The sequence below is a fragment of the Oncorhynchus kisutch genome, linkage group LG9, assembly GCF_002021735.2.
Source record: "Oncorhynchus kisutch isolate 150728-3 linkage group LG9, Okis_V2, whole genome shotgun sequence".
NCBI lineage: Eukaryota > Metazoa > Chordata > Actinopteri > Salmoniformes > Salmonidae > Oncorhynchus > Oncorhynchus kisutch.
The window spans coordinates 24450607-24475032 of record NC_034182.2 but is presented as its reverse complement, the minus strand read 5'-3'; the positions used below and the strand labels follow the sequence as shown (position 1 = coordinate 24475032).

Sequence of the window (24426 nt, the reverse complement as noted above, 5' to 3'; positions counted from 1 at the left end):
CTATTTTTCCCTCTTAATTTTGCCTACTGTTCTGACTTTGTGGTGCACATGTAGCCTATAACCTGTTTTTGAGAAATGCAATCATTGAATATTGTAAGAGCTTTCATTGTCTGCTTATATGCCCCCTTTATTTATCCTAAGGTTCTGACTTGGTGTATAGGGAGAATACCTTAAGAACGGCCCGTGTTCTGAATTCTGTCACTGTACATTTCAAAAGGGTTGAACAAGTAGTTAATGACTACATCCGTCCTAGCTCAGGCATACGTTTAAAAAAATAAATAAATCATGGATTGCCTCTCATCCACTTGTTGTCCCCTTATGCCATAGTTTGTACATCTCAATTGTCAGTTAAGCAGGCTGACTTAAACATTTTTTTAAGCAAGTCAGCCATGTTTATTTTAATTTTAAATGAGGCTGAATGAATTGTTTCGCTGATAGCCAGGTGTAGCAGTGGTAAGGTGTTGGGACAGCTTTGTGTGCACCGTTTGTCACTGTTATAGTGCAATTAATGTATTGTTCAGTGTTGAATGCTGGCATGCATCCTACATTTTCTTTGTTTGTCCCCCAACCAAGATTTACATGCTAAAATCGCCACTGTCGACAGGGTGACCTTTTCAAAAATGACTAATTCATGGGTCAGCTGAAACAGTCTGCTAGTGTCTGGAAGTGAACACATTATACTTTTGCTCTCCATTTGGGTGCATCCTGTTCTGTAAATGTCAAGTTTCATATTAACCAGAGAGGAGGGGGAAGATGTATATGTGAGTACAGCAGAGCTTGAAAAAAAAAAAACACAAGCCTAATAACTGCTTGAAATGAGCAACAATGAGATCAGCTTGAAGACTTTGTTGTGTAATGCTAGATAAGTGTAATTGCTGATCTTTATGTATAGTTCCCATTCCAACACCATAAGGAAATGTAAATTGAGTGAACAATAAATGTTTGTCATTTTGAAGTGCTTTTATATGCAATATCTTTGTTTTTCATTTCCTAACCAGTTGTAAATGGATTACCTTAAAAAAAAATAAAGTACAATGAGTACTATTCTTTTATACATAAAATAAAAAGCAACTAAAGGGTTAATTCTACCTGCGATGGTAAATTCATAGTCCTGGTACCTTTTTAAAATGACATGTAGTAGTGTCATGTTGAGGTATAAGAAATATCTGATGTCTAAAAAGCAACTTACAAAGATCACAATAGTAAAGTCTATTCCCTTCAAACAAATTGTTGTTGCTCTTGGTCAGGGTGTCAGATCAAACATGACAGAACCACACAGGCATTACCACACAACTAACCACCTGTCATTTTCAGCTACAGCGTCTTCGACTGACCTAGATTTAGGATGAAACCAACGTGTTCTAAACTAAATGGCCCTTGTATGGTGACGGGGTTTCAAAAGTAACCTTTTTGAAAGTCCTCTGTTGGAATACGACGTATTTTCGCCAGGAATACAAAAGCCAGAAACAGCATGTTGCCCTTTAACCATGATAAATGACATTCAGCTCTACATAAAGACCTGATGATTCATCTCTCACACAGGATAAACTCACCCCCCCACTGTGTTGCTGCTCAATGGATATAGCCGGCCATACATGTTAATCATGTACGATAACCATTATAGCACAAGTCCCAACAGATTATTTTAGGAATGCGATATGTAAACGCACTAAAACACAACTCCAACACAAAGACAAGGCAACACCAGTGTTGCACTGTATCAACATGGTTTTTATTTGGCCATTAGTTTTATCTATATATAATATATACAAAATGAAAACATCAGTCATTGTTTTGTTTTTGCAGTAGAGGTTGGCCTCTTCCGTGTCCTGGATGGATCCTCTCAATCTCAAGGGCGGGGGAGTGTCGGGACTGAGTGTTACTATTGATACAACCCCTCCTGTCTGTCTGTTCATCCATTGTTCAGATGGTCCTTCTCATCTGCGCCAGTACTGGAGGAGAGATGGGAGACACCACTGTTAGATGACCCTCACATCTACAACACACTCAGGCGGCACAATTATTGGCAAAAGGCTATTTAAAATGCAGCGTTATATAAATAAACACTGCTACCTACAATTAATCAGTAATCTTGGTTAACCCAGAACTAAAGTCGCGTAATTGGTCAGATGCTCGATTAAGAATTGGGTCCAGGCTTCCCGGGTGGCGCAGTGGTTAAGGGCGCTGTACTGCAGCGCCAGCTGTGCCACCAGAGACTCTGGGTTCGAGCCCAGGCTCTGTCGTAACCGACCGGGAGGTCCGTGGAGCGACGCACAATTGGCCTAGTGTCGTCCGGGTTAGGGAGGGTTGGGCCGGTAGGGATATCCTTGACTTGTGGCAGGCCGGGCGCAGTGCAAGCTAACCAAGGATGCACAGTGTTTCCTCCGACACATTGGTGCGGCTGGCTTCCGGGTTGGATGCACACTGTGGTTTGGTTGTGTATCGGAGGACGCATGACTTTCAACCTTCGTCTCTCCCGAGCCCGTACGGGAGTTGTAGCGATGAGACAAGATAGTAGCTACTAACAATTGGATACCACGAAATTGGGGAGAGAAAGGGGTAAAATTCAAAAGAAAAAAATAATTGGGTCCATACGTGGAGAGAACGAAGAGCTCCACCTTGTCTCTTTACAAGTCTATGGGACAAAATGTCCCCTTGCGAAATTTTCCCAAAGCACCAGAAACGTGAAAATGCTAGTTCTCACACATCCTGTTGGTACTGTAGATCTTTCATGATACATGTATGTTTAACCTGTTTGGGATAGGGGGCAGCATTTTCACGTTTGGATGAGTGAGCCCAGAGTAAACTGCCTGCTACTCAGTCCCAGTTGCTATTATTAGTAGATTTGGATAGAAAACACTCTGAAGTTTGATGTCTGAGTACATCTGAACATATGGCAGGTGAAAACCTGAGAAGAATCCAACCAGGAAGTGGGAAATCTGAGGTTTGTAGTTGTTTAACTCTTGGCCTATCGAATACACAGTGTCTATGGGGTCATATTGCACTTCCCAAGGCATTCACTAGATGTCAAGTCTTTAGAATCTTGTTTGATGCTTCTACTGTGAAGGAGGGGGGAATGAGGGCTCTTTGGGTCAGTGGTCTGGCAGAGTGACAAGCTGGTGACACGCATTCACGGTAGAGTCAGCTTGCATTTCTGAAGACAAAAGGAATTCTCCGGTTGGAACATTATTGAAGATTTGTTAACATCCTAAAGATTGATTCGATACTTCATTTGACATGTTTCTACGGACTGTAACGGAACTTTTGGACTTTTCGTCTGCCCCTAGTGATCGAGCGTCGTGAGTTTGGATTGTGTACTGAACGCGCAAACAAAAAGGAGGTATTTGGACAAAGATTAACTTTATCAAACAAATCAAACATTTATTGTGGAACTGGGATTCCTGGGTGTGCATTCTGATGAAGATCAAAGGTAAGTGAATATTTATAATGCTATTTCTGACTTCTGTTGACTCCAAATTGGCGGACTCCCTGTTTTGGCTTGATTTTGTTGTCTGAGCGCCGTACTCAGATTATTGCATGGTTTGCTTTTTCCATAAAGTTTTTAAAAAATCTGACACAGCGGTTGCATTAAGAAGTATAGCTTTAATTCTGTGAAAAACACTTGTATCTTTAATCAATATTTATTGTAAGTATTTCTGTAAAATGATGTGGCTCTCTGCAAAATCACCGGATGTTTTGGAAGCAAAACTGAACGTAACGCGCCAATGTAAACTGAGATTTATGGATTTAGATATGCACTTTATCGAACAAAACATAAATGTATTATGTAACATGAAGTCCTATGAGTGTCATCTGATGAAGATCATCAAAGGTTAGTGATTCATTTGATCTATTTCTGCTTTTTGTGACTCCTCTCTTTGGCTGGAAAAATGGCTGTGTTTTTGTGACTAGGCTCTGACCTAACAATCATATGTTGTGCTTTCCCTGTAAAGCCTTTTTGAAATCAGACACGATGGGTAGATTAAGAAGTTTCTTTCATTTGCTGTATTGCACTTGTTAATGTATGAAAGTTACATATTTCAAAAAAATCAATTGAATTTCACGCGCTGCCTTTGAAGCGGAATGTTGTCAGTCACACCCCCCCCCCCCCCCCCCCCCCCCCCCCCCCGTTAGAGACACACACTGAACCCCTGCTGAGAGACACACACACACTAAGTGTGAGAGACACACACACACACACACACACACACACACTAAACCCCTGCTGAGAGAGAGACACACAAACCCCTGCTAAGAGCGAGAGAGAGACACACACACACACACACACACAACCCCTGCTGAGAGAGAAAGGGAGAGACACACACTCAACCCTTGCTGAGAGTCACTAAACCCCTACTGAGAGAGGGAGAGACACACACACACACACACACACACACACTAAACCCCTGCTGAAAGAGAGACGCACACTAAACCCCTGCTGAGAGAGAGCGACACACACACAAAACCCCTGCTAAGAGAGAGACACACTAAACCCCTACTGAGAGAGAGACACACACACTAAACCCCTACTGAGAGAGAGAGACACACACACACTAAACCCCTGCTGAAAGAGAGACGCACACTAAACCCCTGCTGAGAGAGAGCGACACACACACAAAACCCCTGCTAAGAGAGAGACACACTAAACCCCTACTGAGAGAGACACACTAAACCCCTACTGAGAGAGACACACACACTAAACCCCTGCTGAGAGAGGGAGAGAGACACACACACACACACACACACTAAACCCCTGCTGAGGGAGAGACACTAAACCCCTGCTGAGAGAGGGAGAGAGAGACACACACACACACACACTAAACCCCTGCTGAGGGAGAGACTTTAAACCCCTGCTGAGAGAGGGAGAGAGAGACACACACACACACACACTAAACCCCTGCTGAGGGAGAGACACTAAACCCCTGCTGAGAGAGACACACTAAACCCCTGCTGAGAGAGGGAGAGAGAGACACACACACACTAAACCCCTGCTGAGGGAGAGTGACACTAAACCCCTGCTGAGAGAGACACACACTAAACCCCTGCTGAGAGAGGGAGAGAGAGACACACACACACACACACACTAAACCCCTGGGAGAGAGACACTAAACCCCTGCTGAGAGAGAGAGACACTAAACCCCTGCTGAGGGAGAGAGACACTAAACCCCTGCTGAGGGAGAGACACTAAACCCCTGCTGAGAGAGAAACACACTAAACCCCTACTGAGAGACACACACACTAAACCCCTGCTGAAAGAGACGCACACTAAACCCCTGCTGAGAGAGAGCCGAAACCCCTGCTGAGAGAGGGAGAGAGAGACACACACACACACACACACACACACACACTAAACCCCTGCTGAGGGAGAGACACTAAACCCCTGCTGAGAGAGACACACTAAACCCCTGCTGAGAGAGGGAGAGAGAGACACACACACACACTAAACCCCTGCTGAGGGAGAGACACTAAACCCCTGCTGAGAGAGACACACTAAACCCCTGCTGAGAGAGGGAGAGAGAGACACACACACACACACACTAAACCCCTGCTGAGGGAGAGACACTAAACCCCTGCTGAGAGAGACACACTAAACCCCTGCTGAGAGAGGGAGAGAGAGAGAGACACACACACACTAAACCCCTGCTGAGGGAGAGTGACACTAAACCCCTGCTGAGAGAGACACACACTAAACCCCTGCTGAGAGAGGGAGAGCGAGACACACACACACACTAAACCCCTGGGAGAGAGACACTAAACCCCTGCTGAGGGAGAGAGACACTAAACCCCTGCTGAGGGAGAGACACTAAACCCCTGCTGAGAGAGAAACACACTAAACCCCTGCTGAGAGAGACACACACACTAAACCCCTGCTGAAAGAGACACACACTAAACCCCTGCTGAGAGAGAGCCGAAACCCCTGCTGAGAGAGCGACACACACACACACAACCCCTGCTAAGAGAGACACACACTCACACACTAAACCCCTGCTGAGAGAGAGACACACACACTAAACCCCTACTGAGAGAGACACACACACACACTAAACCCCTGCTGAGAGAGGGAGAGAGAGACACACACACACACTAAACCCCTGCTGAGAGAGACACACACTAAACCCCTGCTGAGAGAGAGAGACACTAAACCCCTGCTGAGAGAGAGAGACACACTAAACCCCTGCTGAGAGAGAGAGACACACACACACACTAAACCCCTGCTGAGAGAGAGAGACACACACACTAAACCCCTGCTGAAAGAGAGACTCACACTAAACCCCTGCTGAAAGAGAGACTCACACTAAACCCCTGCTGAGAGAGAGAGAGAGACACTAAACCCCTGCTGAGGGAGAGACACACACACACAAAACCCCTGCTAAGAGAGAGACACACTCACACTAAACCCCTGCTGAGAGAGAGAGAGACACACACACACACACTAAACCCCTGCTGAGGGAGAGCCGAAACCCCTGCTGAGAGAGAGCGACACACACACACACAAAACCCCTGCTAAGAGAGACACACACTCACACACTAAACCCCTGCTGAGAGAGAGAGAGACACACACACACACACTAAACCCCTGCTGAGAGAGACACACACTAAACCCCTGCTGAGAGAGACACACACTAAACCCCTGCTGAGAGAGACACACACTAAACCCCTGCTGAGAGAGACACACACACACACTAAACCCCTGCTGAGAGAGACACACACTAAACCCCTGCTGAGAGAGACACACACTAAACCCCTGCTGAGAGAGACACACACACACACTAAACCCCTGCTGAGAGAGACGCACACTAAACCCCTGCTGAGAGAGAGCCGAAACCCCTGCTGAGAGAGGGAGAGAGAGACACACACACACACACACACACACACACACACACACACACACACTAAACCCCTGCTGAGGGAGAGACACTAAACCCCTGCTGAGAGAGACACACTAAACCCCTGCTGAGAGAGGGAGAGAGAGACACACACACACTAAACCCCTGCTGAGGGAGAGACACTAAACCCCTGCTGAGAGAGACACACACTAAACCCCTGCTGAGAGAGACACACACTAAACCCCTGCTGAGAGAGACACACACACACACTAAACCCCTGCTGAGAGAGACACACACTAAACCCCTGCTGAGAGAGACACACACTAAACCCCTGCTGAGAGAGACACACACACACACTAAACCCCTGCTGAGAGAGACACACACTAAACCCCTGCTGAGAGACACACACACTAAACCCCTGCTGAGAGAGACGAAACCCCTGCTGAGAGAGAGCGACACACACAAAACCCCTGCTGAGAGAGAGAGACACACACAAAACCCCTGCTGAGAGAGAGAGAGAGAGAGAGAGAGAGACACACACACACACACACACACACACTAAACCCCTGCTGAGAGAGACACACTAAATCCGTGCTGAGAGAGAGACACACACTAAACCCCTGCTGAAAGAGATACACTAAACCCCTGCTGAAAGAGAGAGAGAGAGACACTAAACCCCTGCTGAGGGAGAGACACACACACACAAAACCCCTGCTAAGAGAGACACACACTCACACACTAAACCCCTGCTGAGAGAGAGAGAGACACACACACACACACTAAACCCCTGCTGAGAGAGACACACACTAAACCCCTGCTGAGAGAGACACACACTAAACCCCTGCTGAGAGAGACACACACTAAACCCCTGCTGAGAGAGACACACACACACACTAAACCCCTGCTGAGAGAGACACACTAAATCCGTGCTGAGAGAGAGACACACACTAAACCCCTGCTGAAAGAGAGACACTAAACCCCTGCTGAGAGAGAGAGACACTAAACCCCTGCTGAGAGAGAGAGACACACACACACACACACTAAACCCCTGCTGAGAGAGACACACTAAATCCGTGCTGAGAGAGAGACACACACTAAACCCCTGCTGAAAGAGAGACACTAAACCCCTGCTGAGAGAGAGAGACACTAAACCCCTGCTGAGAGAGAGAGACACACACACACACACACACACACACACACACTAAACCCCTACTGAGAGAGAGAGAGACACACACTAAACCCCTGCTGAGAGAGAGACAAACACACTAAACCTCTGCTGAGAGAGAGGGAGAGAGACACACACACTAAACCGCTGCTGAGAGAGACACACACATACTAAACCCCTGCTGAGACACACACCTGGGCAAACTTGTGTATCTGCTCCACCACAGCAGCAAACAGAGCTCCCACACTCTCGTCAATCAGACTCTGCATGTAATGCACCGCCTCCTCGTCCGACAGGTCCAATCGGAACTTGTCCTGCACCTGGGAGGAGACAGAATATTCAGTAAACGTCCTATTCAAAATGGGACTCTTACAATTCACATAACCATTCGCTAAACCACATAGCGAAGTGAAATACACACACACCTTCTTAACAGTCTTGTCAGGCTCCAGGGCAATGTCAGGAATGTTGGCATCCACCATGAGAGAGAAAAGATTTAGGATGAGGTTAGAGTACCTGAAGAGACAGGGATGAGGAAAGAAAGAAATTAAAAAAGGTTCAACACAGCTGATATAAATGACCAATTAGTGGCAAAAGATCAGAATTGAGCTGCCTGTGTGTCCGACCTCCTGAGGTGTAGGAAGGCAGTGTAACACTGTTTCCTGAACTCCTGGTACTGTTCACTCTGCATGCCGCCCATCCCCTCCACCATCTCCTTACTCAGCTTCATAGGAGGAGGCAGGGGCTTGGGGTCACGACCCAGGATGTAGCCAAAGTCTATGTGGAACAACTTTCCTGAAAAACGGAAGATGGAAAGGTATTCAATCAAATGTATTCATGAAGCCCTTTTTACAACAGCAGTTGTCACAAAGTGTCGTCAGTCACACAGAATAGAGTGGAGCAGCATTTTGAAGGAAAGGACTAATGGATCAGACAACGTCTGGTAGAAATCCAACCATAGGGTGTTGGGAGGTACACGACACATAATTCCTATAGACTCACCAGTCTTTGTGAGGAGCAGGTTGTCCAAGTGTCTGTCTCCTACACCCAGGATGTATGTGATGACACAGTAACCAGCTGGAACAAGAAAGAGTAGAGGAAAGACAAAAAAAAAGATGTCATCCCAAAACACACTTTAAAATGAGCCCACACCAAGGCCAGGGATTGGTCGGTGGGAGGGTGTTATTGGTAGTAGACTCACCACAGCTCTTGACGTAGGTGTCCATCACCTCAGGGCTGATGCCATATGGCCCCTTTTCACTGGGGGCGTGTTTTCTGAAGAAACTCTGGAGAGACACAGGAAGAGAGAGAGGACTCTTACACAAATCAAATGGCATTTGTAATATGCGCCAAATTACAACAGGTTTACCATGAAATGCTTACTTACAAGCCATCAATACAGTTAAGAAAAATAAGAGTTAAGAAAATATTTACAAAATAACTTTTTAAAAAAAAGTATAATAACACAATCGCTTACAACAAATTAGGTCAGAGAAGACATCACAAGACGTGTCTGCACAGACATGCACATAGCAAAGATGCTAGACAAACACCTTACATAGCAAATAATGTTAAGTCTCTTAGCCATGGATACAGTAAATTCTACCTGGATGTTTCCTTCAGTGGCCAGGACCTCAGCCACAGGCACTGACTGAACAAACTGCATGAACCCTGGAGGAAGGACAACACACAGGTCAGAGGTCACTTCACGCATGTCCTGACCCAGTATTCTAGTCGATAGCTACATCGGTGGTGCTCACCATGCTTGGTGCTTGTAGCCAGGACTTTGTAAGGCGTCAACTTCAGGTCCAGGTTCTCTTTCCTGAGCAACTGAGAGAGAATTTACATAATTCACACTACACCGACTCTTAACCTTCTCTAGAACCTTCTAGGCGAGGCTGAAATATGAACAACAGCCTGTCTTTACATTTCAGTCATTTAGCAGATGCTTTTCTCCAAAGCGACTTACAGCAAGTTTGTAGTAAGGTAATATGATAATAATATGCTTGTTTCAGACCATGTCCATAATAATAATAAATACAGTACTTTGTTTCTACGGTAATGACATGGTAATAATGCTAGTGTCTGACCTTGTCCATGAGAGAGATGATCTGTAGAATGAGCTGGTCTTGTCTCAGGTCGTCTCCGTGTTTAAAGATGACCGGGTACATCGCCCCGTCCTCTGCCTTGAAGATCAGCTTGGCTGGCATCAGGGCGCTCTATAATACACGCACAGACATACAGCGGTGAGATAAGGACATGTAGGGAAAAAAAGGCACATTAGCATACAAACATAGCAGCACATACAAAAACAACTGCTACATAACACAACCAAAGAAGAGGGAGAGAAAGGGAGGATGAAGAAGATGAAAATAAGGAGGGATACGTTCGAGAGGTAGAGAAGGAATGGAAGGAGGAGAGGAAGGATAGCGTTGAGAAGGAAGAATTAGCCAGCGATGGAGAGATGGTGCACCTTGAATAGCGTGGCGGTGTCTGGTACGATGCCTCGGATTCTGACTGAGGGTTCCAGAGGTAGCGGGATGGGGTCAATCTCACACAGGTTCACCTTCTCATTGTCCGCCAGCAGAGCCTGCAGTCGCTCCGTCTGAAACACGGGGGGGGGGGGGGGGGGGGGGGGGGGTCAACCAGCAATCGTAAACACCAGTCGCAGAGAAGACCTGGGTCATGTTCATTGGGAACCACAACGGAAGAAAACGGACTGACAGAGGGAGGAGTGTAAAGTGTGCGTCATTGGTCTTCTCGTACCTTCTTCTTGCGGTTGCCGCTCTCTCTCTGCACGGCCTTCATCAGCTGCACCAGTCTGTCCACAAACGTCTGTTGGGATGCCAGGAGAGACCGCATCACCCTCACACTCTTATCACCCTAGAGAGAGAGAGTACAGAGAAGAAAGTAAGAACATGAAAGAGGGGGAAATTAGTTATGGTTACCAAAGCAAAAATACTTGCTTGGCGTTTTTCCCGACGCACTGCGCCGTATCATTCACTGCACAAGCAAATTCATAGTCCTGAAAATGTAAATTAACGGAAGGATGAAGTAAGATATGAGGCGCGTTGAAAGTCTAACCTTGAGCAGCGCTTGGCTAAACCTCCCAATGACGTTGAGGTACATCTTGTGGGTTTTTAGGTCTCTCTGCTGGGTGTCCTGGTCCTCACACTCCACTATTACATACCTGAGGGAGAACACACACAGATTTAGTACACACACGTGTCTTATATATGCACACATACACACCACACACACACACACACACTAATTGATCCTCACCAGTAGAGGTAGTTGGCCAGTGTTGAGTTCTTACAGGCACGGGAAATGAGAAAGGTACACAGGTCCTGCTGTAGAAACACAGAACCAACATTACTACCTCTCTCGTCAGACAAACAAACGTCTGTGCTTTCCCCTTCTCCTGTACACTTTTTACCTCTGGATTCTCACTGTCCGACCCTTCCTTTCCATTCGGGACAGGTGAGGGCACTGCTGGAGCAGTCAAGATCTGGGAACTGGAGACATACAGACAGTTGATGTTGCACTGTTAGAACACAATTAAATAGCACAGCAGACAACCAACACCAGACATATCTAGGGGCCAGGAGTTTTTTCCCCCCTGTCCAACACTGGCTAACGACCTGACCAGAATAAACTCAGGGTCCTAGGCTATGAATTAGGGCCAGAATTTTCCCTGATTCGGTCACAACTTTCAACCCTCCACCTTGACCCCCCTCTAACCTGTCTAGGTCCCCCAGGGTGGCGCTCTCTGCCAGGCCCTGGCTGTCCCGCTTGCCTCCTGGCTCCAGCCCACACTGGATGTCGTTGAAGTTCTCGTATTTCAGAGCCTGGACCAGCTGGAGAAGGTACATCAGCAGGTCCTGGAGCACAGAGAGAGCGATACGTAGGTGTGTGTGTGTGTGTGTGGTACATGTACACACACACACACAAACATTCAAAAGTTTGGGGTCACATAGAAATGTCCTTGTTTTTGAAAGAAAAGCACATTATTATGTCCATTAAAATAACATCAATTTGATCAGACATTGTTAATGTTGTAAATGACTTTTGTAGCTGGAAACAGCTGATTTTCAATGGAATATCTACATAGGCCTGTTATCAGCAACCATCCCTCCTGTGTTCCAATGGCATGTTGTGTTAGCTAATCCAAGTTTATCTTTTTTTTTTGTCCATTAAAATAACATCAAATTGATCAGAAAAACAGTGTAGACATTGTTAATGTTGTGAATGACTATTGTAGCTGGAAACGGCAGATTTTTTTTATGGAATATCTCCATAGTGTACAGAGGCCCATTATAAGCAACCATCACTCCTGTGTTCCAATAGCATGTTGTGTTAGCTAACACAATTTCCCGTGCCTTGAACGGTAGTGTACATGGCTCTGCTGTGTCACTCCCCCCACTCACTCACACACACACAACCCAACACACACTCTCTTCACCGCCCCCTGCAACCTACCTCGTCGTCGGCCTGCTGCAGCCTGGTCACAGCGTAGCGTCGTACGGTGGGGTTGGTGAACTGGGAGGAGAGCAGCTCTAGGGAGTCCTCAACATCCATGGGCCTCCACTTCCCCAGCAGCTCCAGGGCCTGCTTAGCCTCCCCGGGCAGCGCCCAGTTCACACACTTTAGGAACTTAGTCAGTGCCTGGAGGGGAGAGGGAAGAGGGGCTCTTAGGTAATTAGCTTAGAAAGGTGTGTCAACACCAGTTATACTGGGACAATGCTAATCTAGGATTCTTCCCTGGTCAGGTTACGAGGTCAGGAACTCGATGGGCCCTAGATGCTGTCCAACTTTGTTTCCATTTTGTATGGAAATGTATTCTGCTATAAACATGCACATACTGTGTTGTGTGTCTACATACTTTAAATCACAAATAAAATGGACTAAAAGGACAACCATAAAAAGACTTCAAACTTAGCAGGACACACACCTTCTCCTGAGTGGTGAGGTAGTAACGGAACTTCCACACCAGGTCCTGTTCCTCTGAGCTCAGTTGCTTGGTCGGAGGGTAATTCACTATGACCTGTAGAGAGACATACACACAAGATTGAGCCTACTGCTAAAATCACACAGACACACATACAGTTGTGGTTGACTAATGGTACTAACGTTGAGCTGATCTCGTGTGGCAGCGTTAGGCTTCAGGTCGTGGTCCGACGGGCCACTCCGAAGGCTACGGGCCAATTTATGGTGCTTGCTCTCGACAAGGTTCTCCTATGGCAGGGGCAGAGGTACATTATAAATGATTCATTCATTAAACTCAATACATGTATGGCAATATTGATATGTTGAAAATAAAACAAATCTCCATTCTAACCCTGTGTGTGTGTGTGTGTGTGTGTGTGTGTGTCTCTCTTACCATGCACATCTGAGGGTCAGGGACTTTAACGATGTCAGCGCTGGTGAGCACCGGTGAGGCGTCATCTCCATCCTGGAGGGGGAGGAGTTAGTCAGTCAGCCAGCCAATCAGCTACCACATCACCACAGCAAATCAACCAATCAATCCCTTTCAGAATTATGACAACAGCTCAAATGTCACAACCATGTATGTGTATATATACATATATACCTACCTTCTCATAATAGACAATACTGTACTCAGGCTTTTCTCCAGTTTTGACACGAGGAAACTCCACCATAAGATACATGAAGTTGGAGCTACGCTTCTCACTCTGTGGGAACGCAAACATAAGAGGCTGACTGACTTTAGATTTTTTTTAAAGAGGTCTCGGCAGAAATGAGCGATGGCCTTTCCATATAAAGTACGTCATGTTATGTGTCACACATATAACGCAACTGTGATGAGGCTATTCAAATCAAACTTTATTTGTCACACGCACCGAATACAACAAGTGTAGACCTTACCGTGAAATGCTTACTTACAAGCCCTTAACCAACAAGAAGAGTTAAGAAAATATTTACCAACTGGACTAAAGTTTTAAAAAAAAGTTTTTTAAAAGTAACAAGAATAAAGAGATTATATACAGGGGGTACAGGTTAGCTGAAGTAATTTGTACATGTAGGTAGGGGTGAAGTGACTATGCATAGATAATAAACAGCGAGTAGCAGCAGTGTACAAAAGGGGGGGGGGGGGGGGGGGCGATTTTATTAATTGTTCAGCAGTCTTATGGCTTGGGGGTAGAAGCTTTTGAGGAGCCTTTTGGTCCTAGGCTTGGCGCTCTGGTACCGCTTGCCGTGCGGTAGCAAAGAAAACAGTCTATGACTTGGGTGACTGGAGTCTCTGACAATTTTATGGGCTTTCCCTGACACCGCCTATTATATAGGTCCTGGATGGAAGGCAGCTTGGCCCCAGTGATGTACTGGGCCGTATGCACTACCCTCTGTAGCACCTTACGGTCAGATGCCGAGCAGTTGCCATATAAGACGGTGATGCAACCGCTCAGGATGCTCTTGATGGTGCAGCTGTAGAACCTTTTGAGGATCTGGGGACCCATGACAAATCCTTTGTCTTCTGAGGGGGAAAAGGTTTTGTCGTGCCCTCTTCACGACTGTCTTGGTATGTTTGGACCATGATAGTTCGGGGCTCCACTACAGCCCCGTTGATGTTAAATGGGGGCCTGTTCGGCCCACCTTTTCCTGTAGTTCACGATCAGATCCTTTATTTTGCTCACATTGCGGGTGAGGTTGTTGACCTTGCACCACACTGCCAGTTCTCTGACCTCCTCCCTGCAGGCCATCTCATCGTTGTCGGTGATCAAGCCTACCACCGTTGTGTCGTCAGCAAACTTAATGATGGTGTTGGAGTCGTATTTGGCACGCAGTCATGGTTGAACAGTGAGTACAGGAGGGGACTAAGTACGCACCCCTGAGGGGCCCCAGTGTTAAGGATCAGCGTGGCAGACATGTTGTTGCCTAGTCTTACCACCTGGGGGCGGCCTGTCAGGAATTCCAGGATCCAGTTGCAGAGGGAGGTGTTTAGTCCCAGAGTCCTTAGCTTAGTGATGAGCTTTGTGGGCACTATGGTGTTGAACGCTGAGCTGTAGTCAATGAACAGCATTCTCACATAGGTGCTACGGGGCGGTAATCATTTAGGCAGGTTACCTTCTCTTCTTTGGGCACAGGGACTACAGTGGTCTGCTTGAAACATGTAGGTATTACAGACTCGGTCAGGGAGAGGTTGAAAATGTCAGCGAAGACACTTGACAGTTGGTCCGCGCATACTTTGAGTACACCTCCTGGTAATCGGTCTGGCCCAGCGGCTTTGTGAATGTTGACCTGTTTAAAGGTTTTGTTCACATCGCCTACCGAGAGCGTTATTACAGTCACCCAGAACAGCTGGTGCTCTCGTGCATGCTTCAGTGTTGCTTGCCTCAAAGCGAGCATAAAAGGCATTTAGCTCGTCTGGTAGGCATGCGTCACTGGGCAGCTCGTGTCTGGGTTTCCCTTTGTAGTCCGTAATAGTTTTCAAGCCCTGCCACATCCGACGAGCATCAGAGCCGGTGTAGTAGGATTTAATCTTAATCCTGTACTGACGCTTTGCTTGTTCGCTGGTTCGTCTGAGGGCATAGCGGGATTTCTTATTAGCGTCCAGATTTGTCTCCCGCTCCTTGAAAGCGGCAGCTCTAGCCTTTAGCTCGATACGGATGTTGCCTGTAATCCACGGCCTCCGGTTGGGATACGTACGTACGTTCAGGTGATTGTGAGTGTGTATGGTTTACAGTATAAGGCATCAATGATTTTAAAAAACTGACCCCAGATCCTCTACTAACTCACCTCGTTGATCATCTCTATCTCTCTGAAGGTCAGGCGGTCCAACCAGTCTACCTTCACCATGTGACCCTGCCGGTGGGCCTTGGTCAGCTAGAAGGAGAGAAAGAAAGAGGGATGGAGGGAAGGGAGGGAAAGAAAGAGGAGAAGAGATTGAGAGGTTAGGAATAAAGGATGCAATCGAGGTGGAGCAGAGATATGCAGAAAGCTAGCTCGGCCAATCAGAGCGCAGCTTGGTGCCAGTGGCCAATCCAGTGCAACGGAAGCACTGAACACACACTCAGCAGCCAATCTGCTCAGTCAGTGTGGGTGACAGGGGCACACAAGCACAACATTCGCTATAGCTATTAGAGCTCACTCTGAACTTGGTACAGACAGTTTCCAGTATTTACAGCCAGTTGACACACCCATGGGGCACCATTAATCCCTTTTATTTTGACTTCAGCTTGATAAAATGGTCAGTGGGTCTAATTCTTAGTAAATTACTGCAAAATGAAAACCAACACACCAAAGGCTAATGACACATTAGTGCAAGATTTAAATTGGGGTTTCCTAAACTTGGTCTTTCAGGACCCCAAGGGGTGCATGTTTTGGTTTTTGCCCTAGCACTACACAGCTGATTCAAATAATCCACTAATCATCAAGCTTTGATCATTTGAACAAGCTGTGTAGTGTTACGGCAAAATCCAAAGCATGCAACTCTTGGGCTCCAGAGCACAGAGTTTAGGAATCCCTGATTTAATTATATGCATTATACAAAGGTGGTGCTTCTTAGTTGTTTCTCTGGTAAAATGGCAGGGGTGTTTGATGCACCATATTCCTAACAAACATTAACAAGCCACACACACACACAAATTCAGCAAGATTTAGCTATAGGGCCTAATATGTGCACCAACAAGGAAATAGACAAACACACACAGGCCTACACACACATCCAGCATTCCGACCCCCTCTCCCCTCCTTCCAACCCCTAGTACTCACATCACTGAGAAACTCCAGGTCAGGGGCCTGGAATAGACAGTGATTTAGACGAGTCCTTTCACAGGAGTACATCACACACTCTCTCCGCCGTCAAACACACAAACCCAAACAAACCCTCCAGGGGGACCCCTGACCCTGTGCCTACCTTAGCCAGTCGCCCCATCTGGTCCTCTGCCAGACTGCTGCTGGTCCTCCCTGGGGTGCTGGTGGGCTCCCCTCCGTCCCCCTCCACCCCCGGCCACACCTTCAGGTCGTGCATGCCCTGCCGGAACATCCTGAGAGAGAAGAAGGGGAGACGGAGAGGGGACGGGAGATGGCATGAGTCAATGTTCTGGTTGGCTTTCGGAGTTGTCCCCCACCCCAATAATAGCCACATACTTCTTCCATATACAGTCAGCTAGGGTTGGGGTCAATTCCAGTCAATTCAGAAAGTATACTGAAATTCCAATTCCCTTCCATAGTACAGTAATATACAGTATATGGACATATATTTGCTGAGATGGACTTGGACTCACCCATATTTGCCGAAGAGGGTGACGGTGGTTCCCCCCACAGGGGTGGCTCGGCCCGGTCCGTACACATCCCACACAGTAAGGGCCACCTGGGCACTCTGGGGCAGGTCTGGATACTTCACTGGCAGCTTCAGCCACTCATTCCAGCTGGGGAAGGGGGAAAAAAAAAGAGAGAGAGAGAGCGAGAGAGCGCGAGCGAGAGAGGTGATAGGGAGGAGAGACAGGGAGGAGAGAGAGTGAGAGAAAGTTTACAGAACAGTTCACAAGGACGATTATATTTTGTATATATTATCGTGAAATGAGTCTACAATGTGAGATAAAGACCAACCAGGTCAAAGAGTTGATTACGGTTGCTCTCAAATGGCACCCTATTCCCTATATAGTGCACCAACCTGGCCAAAAGTAGTGCACTATGTAGGGAATCGGTTGCCATTTGGGACACAGCCTGGGTGTCACTCACTTCCAGCGTGTACTGAAGGCCTTGTAGGAGGTGCGCACAGGCAGCGCCAGGGGCTTGCCCTCTGCGAACACCTGACAGGTAACATAGAGGTCTGAGCAGTTCTCCTGGTAGAGGCCAGAGAACCGCAACATTGGATCCTGCAGCAGGGCCTTGTAGCTCTTCTGCTCCCGCTTGCCCTCCAAACTGCCTCTGTAGGGGGGGTACAGGGGGGAGATCATGAGAGACAGACAGAGGGAAGTAGTTTGACACCACCACTTGTCATCCTTCCCTTTCAGAATCAGTATTCTTAGCCACTCTGCTCAGCCAAAGTTCTAAAATCTAGACAAATGTTGTAGATCAACACTCTGGAGGTCCACAGATCTATGAACACCTGCAAGTGTGTTCACATTTGGCTAAATTATTTATATTGCCACTAGGCTTAATGACAGGGCATATCCCGGAACATATCTTTGTACATTCTGCGGTGTTGAGACAACGTTAACAGTCCCCTGACAAGTTGTGACAAAACGCATCACCCTATTATTCCAGTGTGTAACGGCCTAACGGGAAGCGCTGCACTGCACTGTTTGTTGAGAATTATGAACGTTATTTACGGGCCACCACAGCGGAGCCTAGCTCGTTAAGTGACGTCACGAGAGGTAGATGAGCCGTTGGAATGTGCATGATGTCAAGAAAATGCGGATTTTTCCGTGTTCCCAAATAAGAGCCCTCACCGGGCACGTTACGGAGCCGTGATATCGGTTGAGTCATGGTGTTGCCATGCTCGCTAAGGTAAATAGAAGACAAACAACTAACGTCAGCTAGCAATGTAATGAGATACTTTTGGAACAAGTGTTGCAATCATTTTTCATGCATGTAAAGTGGTATTAGATAAGAGACTCGAGGTGCATTGTAATTGATGTCAACATGGTATCATTTAACAGTACGCAGATATGGACATAAGTAGGCTAGCTAGGTCACTGAGGTATAATAAGACCTAGGTAGCCAGCTATAGCTACACTGACTGATATTGTTTATTGTTGACTTGCTACTACTTAACTTGCTACTTGTACAGTATAGCCCACGGTAACAAAATACTTACATTTTCAGTTGAACATTAATGTCCAAGTCACAACTGTAGACATAGTTAAACTTGTCTGTGTCCATCTTATTTAACACATACAAGTAAAAAGCTAGCGAACGTTACTCATAAATTCTCAGAGGCAAATAGGATTGTAGCTAGCAAGCCTTTCCTGGCCGTGGGCTAGCTTGGAAGGCCTGAGTGCAAAAATCCCCTTGGTAGCGCACAAACAATAGTTTCTGCAGTTGTCTTGAAAAAAATACTGAGATACAGTCCGTTTACAGACCACCAGTCCGATCGAAATGTGAACTTTTATCGCCTCGATTCACAATAATGACATTATAGCGACACATTTATTTTCGGACTTGATTATGTTTTTTTGTGATCACAACAGTCTGCTGCTGATATCAGGAAAACTTAATCAATCTCTAAGTCACTGTCAATGACCGAGTGTGTTGCCAATCGTTGTTTTCAAATGTTGATTTAGCTGGTCTGATAGTGGTCACTTACTTCCTGGATGGGAACATTGGGGGCGGGGTTTACCGTGCAATCTTAAAGGGATAGTCAACAGCAGTACATTTTTTTAAATATTTTTTTTTATTTTACCTTCATTTAACTAGGCAAGACAGTTAAGAACAAATTCTTATTTCCAATGCCGGCCTAGGATGTATGGGATTTGAGTTCCATTATAGATTTGCAACACATTTATGTGCAAATGAAATGTCTTACTTTGAATTGTGTATAAGCTAAACCTCTTCGTTGGTCTTTGGGTTGGAGCACATGCCATTATAGGAACTACTAGCACAGTGCTTAAATTGAACTGCATCCCTTGCTCTCTACATCTCCATGGGGCAGTCTTGTGGGCTTATTGTCTTGTATTGGGGTGATGGCAGCAGGTTTAAGAGCGTTGGGCCAGTAACCGAAAGATCTCTGGTTCAAATCCCTGAGCCGACAAGGTGAAAAATCTGTTGAGCAAGGCACCTAACCCTAATTGCTCCTGTAAGTTACTCTGCATAAGAGAGTCTGCTAACCCAGTAAAACCCCCAAAAATTAGGGTTTGTTTGGGACATGTGATTTGGCTGGGTAGAGTTGTTCTATCTGAGGTAGCAAGTTAACGCTCCCTGAGCCAGAACAAAACATTAGCTCATCTCCATCCACTTTTGCTGTCAATCTGCAGACAGACAGCGATCATGGGGAAAAACCTGTGACGAGGGAACATGTTTTTCACAATGGACCCCGCGGGCCTCACAATTAGTGTTTTACGCCCGTGTTCCCTCCTACCCCCACAGAAGTCTGGCGGGTGTTGATAGGTCTCCCTCGTCAGCTAGGGGTGATGCTGACAGCAGGGCCCTGACGTGCTCTGGTCCTGTATTGTTGTGACTCAGTGTGTGTGTATGACAAAGTTGCCCATGTCTCTCCAGCTCCACAGCTTGACTTGTCACAGTCTGAGGAGGAACATGTCTCGACTCTGGAACCTTGTCACCTCAGTACCCTGTCCACATTATGTTTGAGTCCCAAATGGCACCCTATTCCCTATACAGTGCACTACTTTTGAGCAGGGCCTATATGGCTCTGCCTGGTCAAAAGTACAGCACTAAATATTCTCCCCTCCCAGAACCTAAGGGTCCTATACAATAAGACGATGACGGATGCTGACGGATTCCCACCCTTTGATTGACGCCATTTAAAGAGGTGCTGAGTAGGAAAACCCTCTTAAAACAAAATCAATTTGTCTCACACCCATTAGAGTCTTCATGGACGAGCAGTTCATTGGTGGCATGAGAGTGAGAGAATCTCCATCCTTTTCCATTAGACATTCCATAGACCAGGCTGTAGCCCTAAAATCATGACACATTTCATCCTAAATTGAAGAGCGGGTGTATAAAAGCATACAAATGCATACCTGCCACCTGCCTGCAGCAGCCAGTAAAAAAAGTCTTATCCTGTTCTTTATGAGTTTCCTGCTCCCAAACATCCTGCGTCTCTGCTCCTCTGGGGAGGGCGACTGACTAACCGCTGCTGGACAGGGCCCGCATGAGTTCACAGATTGGAGACATGGCTGCACGTCATGACATCATACACATGAGCTCATCCAAATGAGGTAGACTGAGGTCAGTGGAGGCAGTAGGTCGCTGACTTCATCTGCAGTATTATGCATCTGTGTTTGCATGTAAGAGCGTCTTAGTAACCACATAGTAACACATCTGGTAGTGAAAGGTAACGCAGCTAGTCACTCACTGGTACTTTCCTCCTCAGCTGGAATCCTTAGTAAGGTAGTAATGAAGATATTTAACTTCAATCCCAATAGGGAAATCTTATGTGGAGGAACACAGATTTGAATCAATGGAGTTAAATCATGTTAGCCATTTATTCCTCTCTCTATTACTGGTTCTCCACAGGCCTCCCCTTCCGCTCTCCTTTCTACCTCTCTCTCACTTCCCTCCTTCCTCTCACCTCTCTCTTAGCCTCCAAGTCTTCGTCATTTTAGGATGTATCCGTGTTTCTATCATATTAGAGGTCATGCCCACTGGAGCGAAGAGGTGCTGATCTCCAGATTGCCAAGGCGATGCCAAGACACAGACTTTTTCCCCTTGCCCCCTCCCCCCCAAACCCAACCCTGTGACACCCCACATGCCCCACACCCCTGCCTCGACCCTGGTCGGTCCTCGTGATGGAGCTAACTAACCCCACCTCCACCCTGTACGCTGCGGTCGTAAAGATGTTGGGGTATAAATTGAGGTGGAAGAGAGGAATCGGAAAACTCTTGAGAACTAGATCTAGAACTACAAAACGAGAACATGAAGAACATGGTGACGATGGACTCCATTGTTGGGAGAAACTGGCCACTGACCTTCCTGGCTGGGACACTGCTCTGGACCACCTGCCTTGCGGCTCCTATGCAGTGCCACTTCAACTCCAAAGGTAAGCAAAGCCATGCTCTAGGATAGGGTGTTTAGCGTTAATCTGAAGGCATTGGGCCTGTTGAATGGATTTTAAGTTCAGAGAAGATTTTTATTACCCCGTGATTCAGGGTATCATTCAGGTTTGCTCTTCTTAAATGAAAGTCCATCGTCAACACGTCCAAGCCCGGGAAGACTGCTTTTGGTACTAAATGACTTTTGTTTATGTTAAAGTTGTGATTTCTAAATTGAAGTTGAAGTTTTGTGGATAAATGAGGCTTGGTTTATGTATGATTGGGGGTAACACCTTTGGTGGGGGGTCTCTCTCTACCCTAGCGCTGTGTGTGTACGAGGGGAGACACTTCTCTCTGGGGGAGTCCTGGATGGAGGATGGCTGTCTGCAGTGTACCTGTCTGCATCCTGTCGGCGTCGGCTGCTGCGAGACGTGAGTACACTACGCACCTGTGATCAACGTGCCTTTCTGGGTCGTTGTATTTAGATTTGCAGCCTTGGGAATAGGAACCTGATTGCCACGGTTGGGTGAAGCTTGCAATGCAATACAGCCATGAAAATTGTATCCAGGCGCAGAGGTCCTTGAAAGGGAATTTTTCTTTTTATTCTCTAAAGATCTGATAATTATGGTTTTTGATTTGAAAATAAATGCAAGGAATATATTCCCCCAGGCTCTGAAATGCTTAGAGTTGTATTACATTATCTATGGATATTCATATTGTCATCATCATGCTTTCAGAGAAAGCATATATGTAAAACAAGCCATTGAAAACATTTAGTCTACCAGCTCAACAACCCTTCTCTCTCTCTCTCTCTCTCTCTCTCTCTGTACAGGGTGCATCACCCGGTGGACTTCCCAGGGTGGTGCGAGGTTCGGGTGGACACTCTGACCTGTAAGATGACCCTCGTTCAGAGCGCTGACCCCCGCCTGCCCTGCAGCCCCGGGTATGGACACAGCCTAGACCCCAGCCACGGCTCACTGGAACACTACTTGAAGCTAGCGGAGTAGACAGGGACGGAATCACAGTCGGACAGTGGAGGCTGGTGGAGGGAGAAATCGAAGAACGGGCTCATTTAATTCCAGCCATTACAAGGAGCCTGTTCTCCGATTTAAAGTGGCACCAGCCTCCACTGAAGTCGGACGATCACCTCCCTCCACCCGCCTGTCTGTGTACTTCAAACGCTCCATTCTCACGTGTTGCAGACCCGTAATTTGTTAACATTTAAACCTCATGAATATTACAATATATTGTACCATAAGCAGAAAAGTATACTCCGTTGGAATGCAGAGGGGATCCCACATAATGTAATCCCACATTTATGGCACCCTGTAATGCTCTACTGTAAATATCAACTCTTATAGTAATATATCTAACAATTATTGTCGTATTTGTTCTGTATTGCAGTTATATTCAGTTATCCTCTAAATAAAATTCTCATTCAGTGAAACTTTTGTTGATTTGCGTGTTAAAAGCAGTCTCTTCACGGCAAATACACTTTTTAATTCATGATTCACATCGTTGAACAGTCTTTCGTTCACAATGAAAAAATACAACTGTTGTAGAGCATGAAGCTCTTGAATATGAAATACAAAAAAATGGAGTGATGAATCAATGGACTGTATTTTGGGGGGTTTTGAATGAAGGGATAAAAAAAAAATAGAGAAATGTAAATGACCCCACAGACAGACAGTAGCATTTTATATTGGTCGTCATCATCATCTTTAAGCTATATATTTAAAAAAATAAGAAAGTGAGGGCAATCCCAAAAAAACATAGGACATACTGCAAAATATGTTAACACACCAATAAATTGATGCCTGCTTTACATCACCATTCATGCAAATATAACCCTCCACTCCTCACGCTCAAATGTTGATGCTGTTGGTCCCTGTGAATTGGGAGACGTAGGACGTCAGGGCGGGATTGGTTCCATGGGCTCTCGGAACGTGACAAACTCAAAGTGCAGACGCCATCGCAGGGTCACTGTGTACAAGTTGAACATGTTATAGTTAGTTTAGGTTGTTATAGAAGTGTCTGAAGTATAGTTAGGCTGTACAGTCAGAAGGACTCAGAGGGTTGAGGAGCTACTCCTATGGACGGATTCCCATACAGATTTAACCTAGTCTTTATTGAAAGTCCTTCTTAGACCAAGACTAGGCTTAATCTGTGTCTGGGAAACCATCTTCTTGTGATGGCACTGTGACTCCCAGAACATGAGCAGCATCCTCAGTCATCTGTAAGGACAATGGTCCTTCTAGTCAAGTGCTCAAACCCTCTCTGCTAAGCCAGATAATAAACTAAAAGCAGACAGGGAGACGAGAGTGGAGGGCTGTGTCCCAAATGGCATCCTATTCCCTATACAGTGCCCTGAAGAAGTATATGCCCCTTTCTGATTTTCTCTATTTTTGCGTATTTTTTCAACACTGAATGTTTGTATATATTCAACCAAAACCTAATATTAGATAAAAGGAATCTGAGTGAACAAATCACAACATTTTGATAATTATTTCATTTACTTTATAAAACAAAGTTATGCAACACCCAATACCCCTGTGTGAAAAAGTAATTGTCCCCTTAAACAACAACTGATTAGTGGAGGGCAGCGCACAATTGGCCCAACGTCGTTCGGGTTAGGGGAACTTGCGCAGACCAGCTGGCTGATGTGTTTATGGACATATTCAATCAATCCTTATCCCAGTCTGCTGTTCCCACATGCTTCAAGAGGGCCACCATTGTTCCTGTTCCCAAGAAAGCT

General features: G+C 46.2%; 2 protein-coding genes across 5 annotated transcripts; one reads left to right on the top strand and one right to left on the bottom strand.

The window, feature by feature from the left end:
* Positions 1–1710: 1710 nt before the first annotated feature.
* Positions 1711–19301, bottom strand: LOC109896951 (phosphatidylinositol 3-kinase, catalytic subunit type 3). Of its 2 annotated transcripts, XM_031832213.1 has the most exons (26): positions 18779–19246; positions 17698–17886; positions 17241–17384; positions 16871–17000; positions 16726–16752; positions 15751–15837; positions 13590–13688; positions 13376–13447; positions 13126–13230; positions 12947–13039; positions 12475–12660; positions 11737–11876; positions 11432–11510; positions 11278–11345; positions 11077–11182; positions 10759–10875; positions 10466–10597; positions 10083–10211; positions 9753–9822; positions 9599–9663; positions 9194–9278; positions 8995–9069; positions 8619–8787; positions 8418–8508; positions 8187–8312; positions 1711–1952 (listed from the first exon to the last, which is right to left on the bottom strand). In XM_031832213.1, the coding sequence occupies exons 1-26, from the start codon at positions 18841–18843 to the stop codon at positions 1938–1940; spliced, it is 2664 nt and encodes an 887-aa protein (XP_031688073.1). In that variant the 5' UTR covers positions 18844–19246; the 3' UTR covers positions 1711–1937. The 2 variants fall into 2 exon arrangements, with proteins under 2 accessions (XP_031688073.1, XP_020347009.2); XM_020491420.2 differs by lacking the exon at positions 16726–16752 and having other exon boundaries at positions 18779–19301.
* On the top strand, positions 18180–23133 carry LOC109896952 (prostate-associated microseminoprotein). 3 transcript variants are annotated; one of them, XM_020491423.2, is made up of 4 exons: positions 18180–18468; positions 21273–21679; positions 21994–22102; positions 22504–23133. In XM_020491423.2, exons 2-4 carry the CDS (start codon positions 21556–21558, stop codon positions 22676–22678), a joined length of 408 nt encoding a protein of 135 aa, XP_020347012.1. In that variant the 5' UTR covers positions 18180–18468; positions 21273–21555; the 3' UTR covers positions 22679–23133. The 3 variants fall into 3 exon arrangements, with proteins under 3 accessions (XP_020347012.1, XP_020347011.1, XP_020347010.1); XM_020491422.2 differs by having other exon boundaries at positions 21223–21679; XM_020491421.2 differs by having other exon boundaries at positions 21157–21679.
* The last annotated feature ends 1293 nt before the right edge of the window (positions 23134–24426 follow it).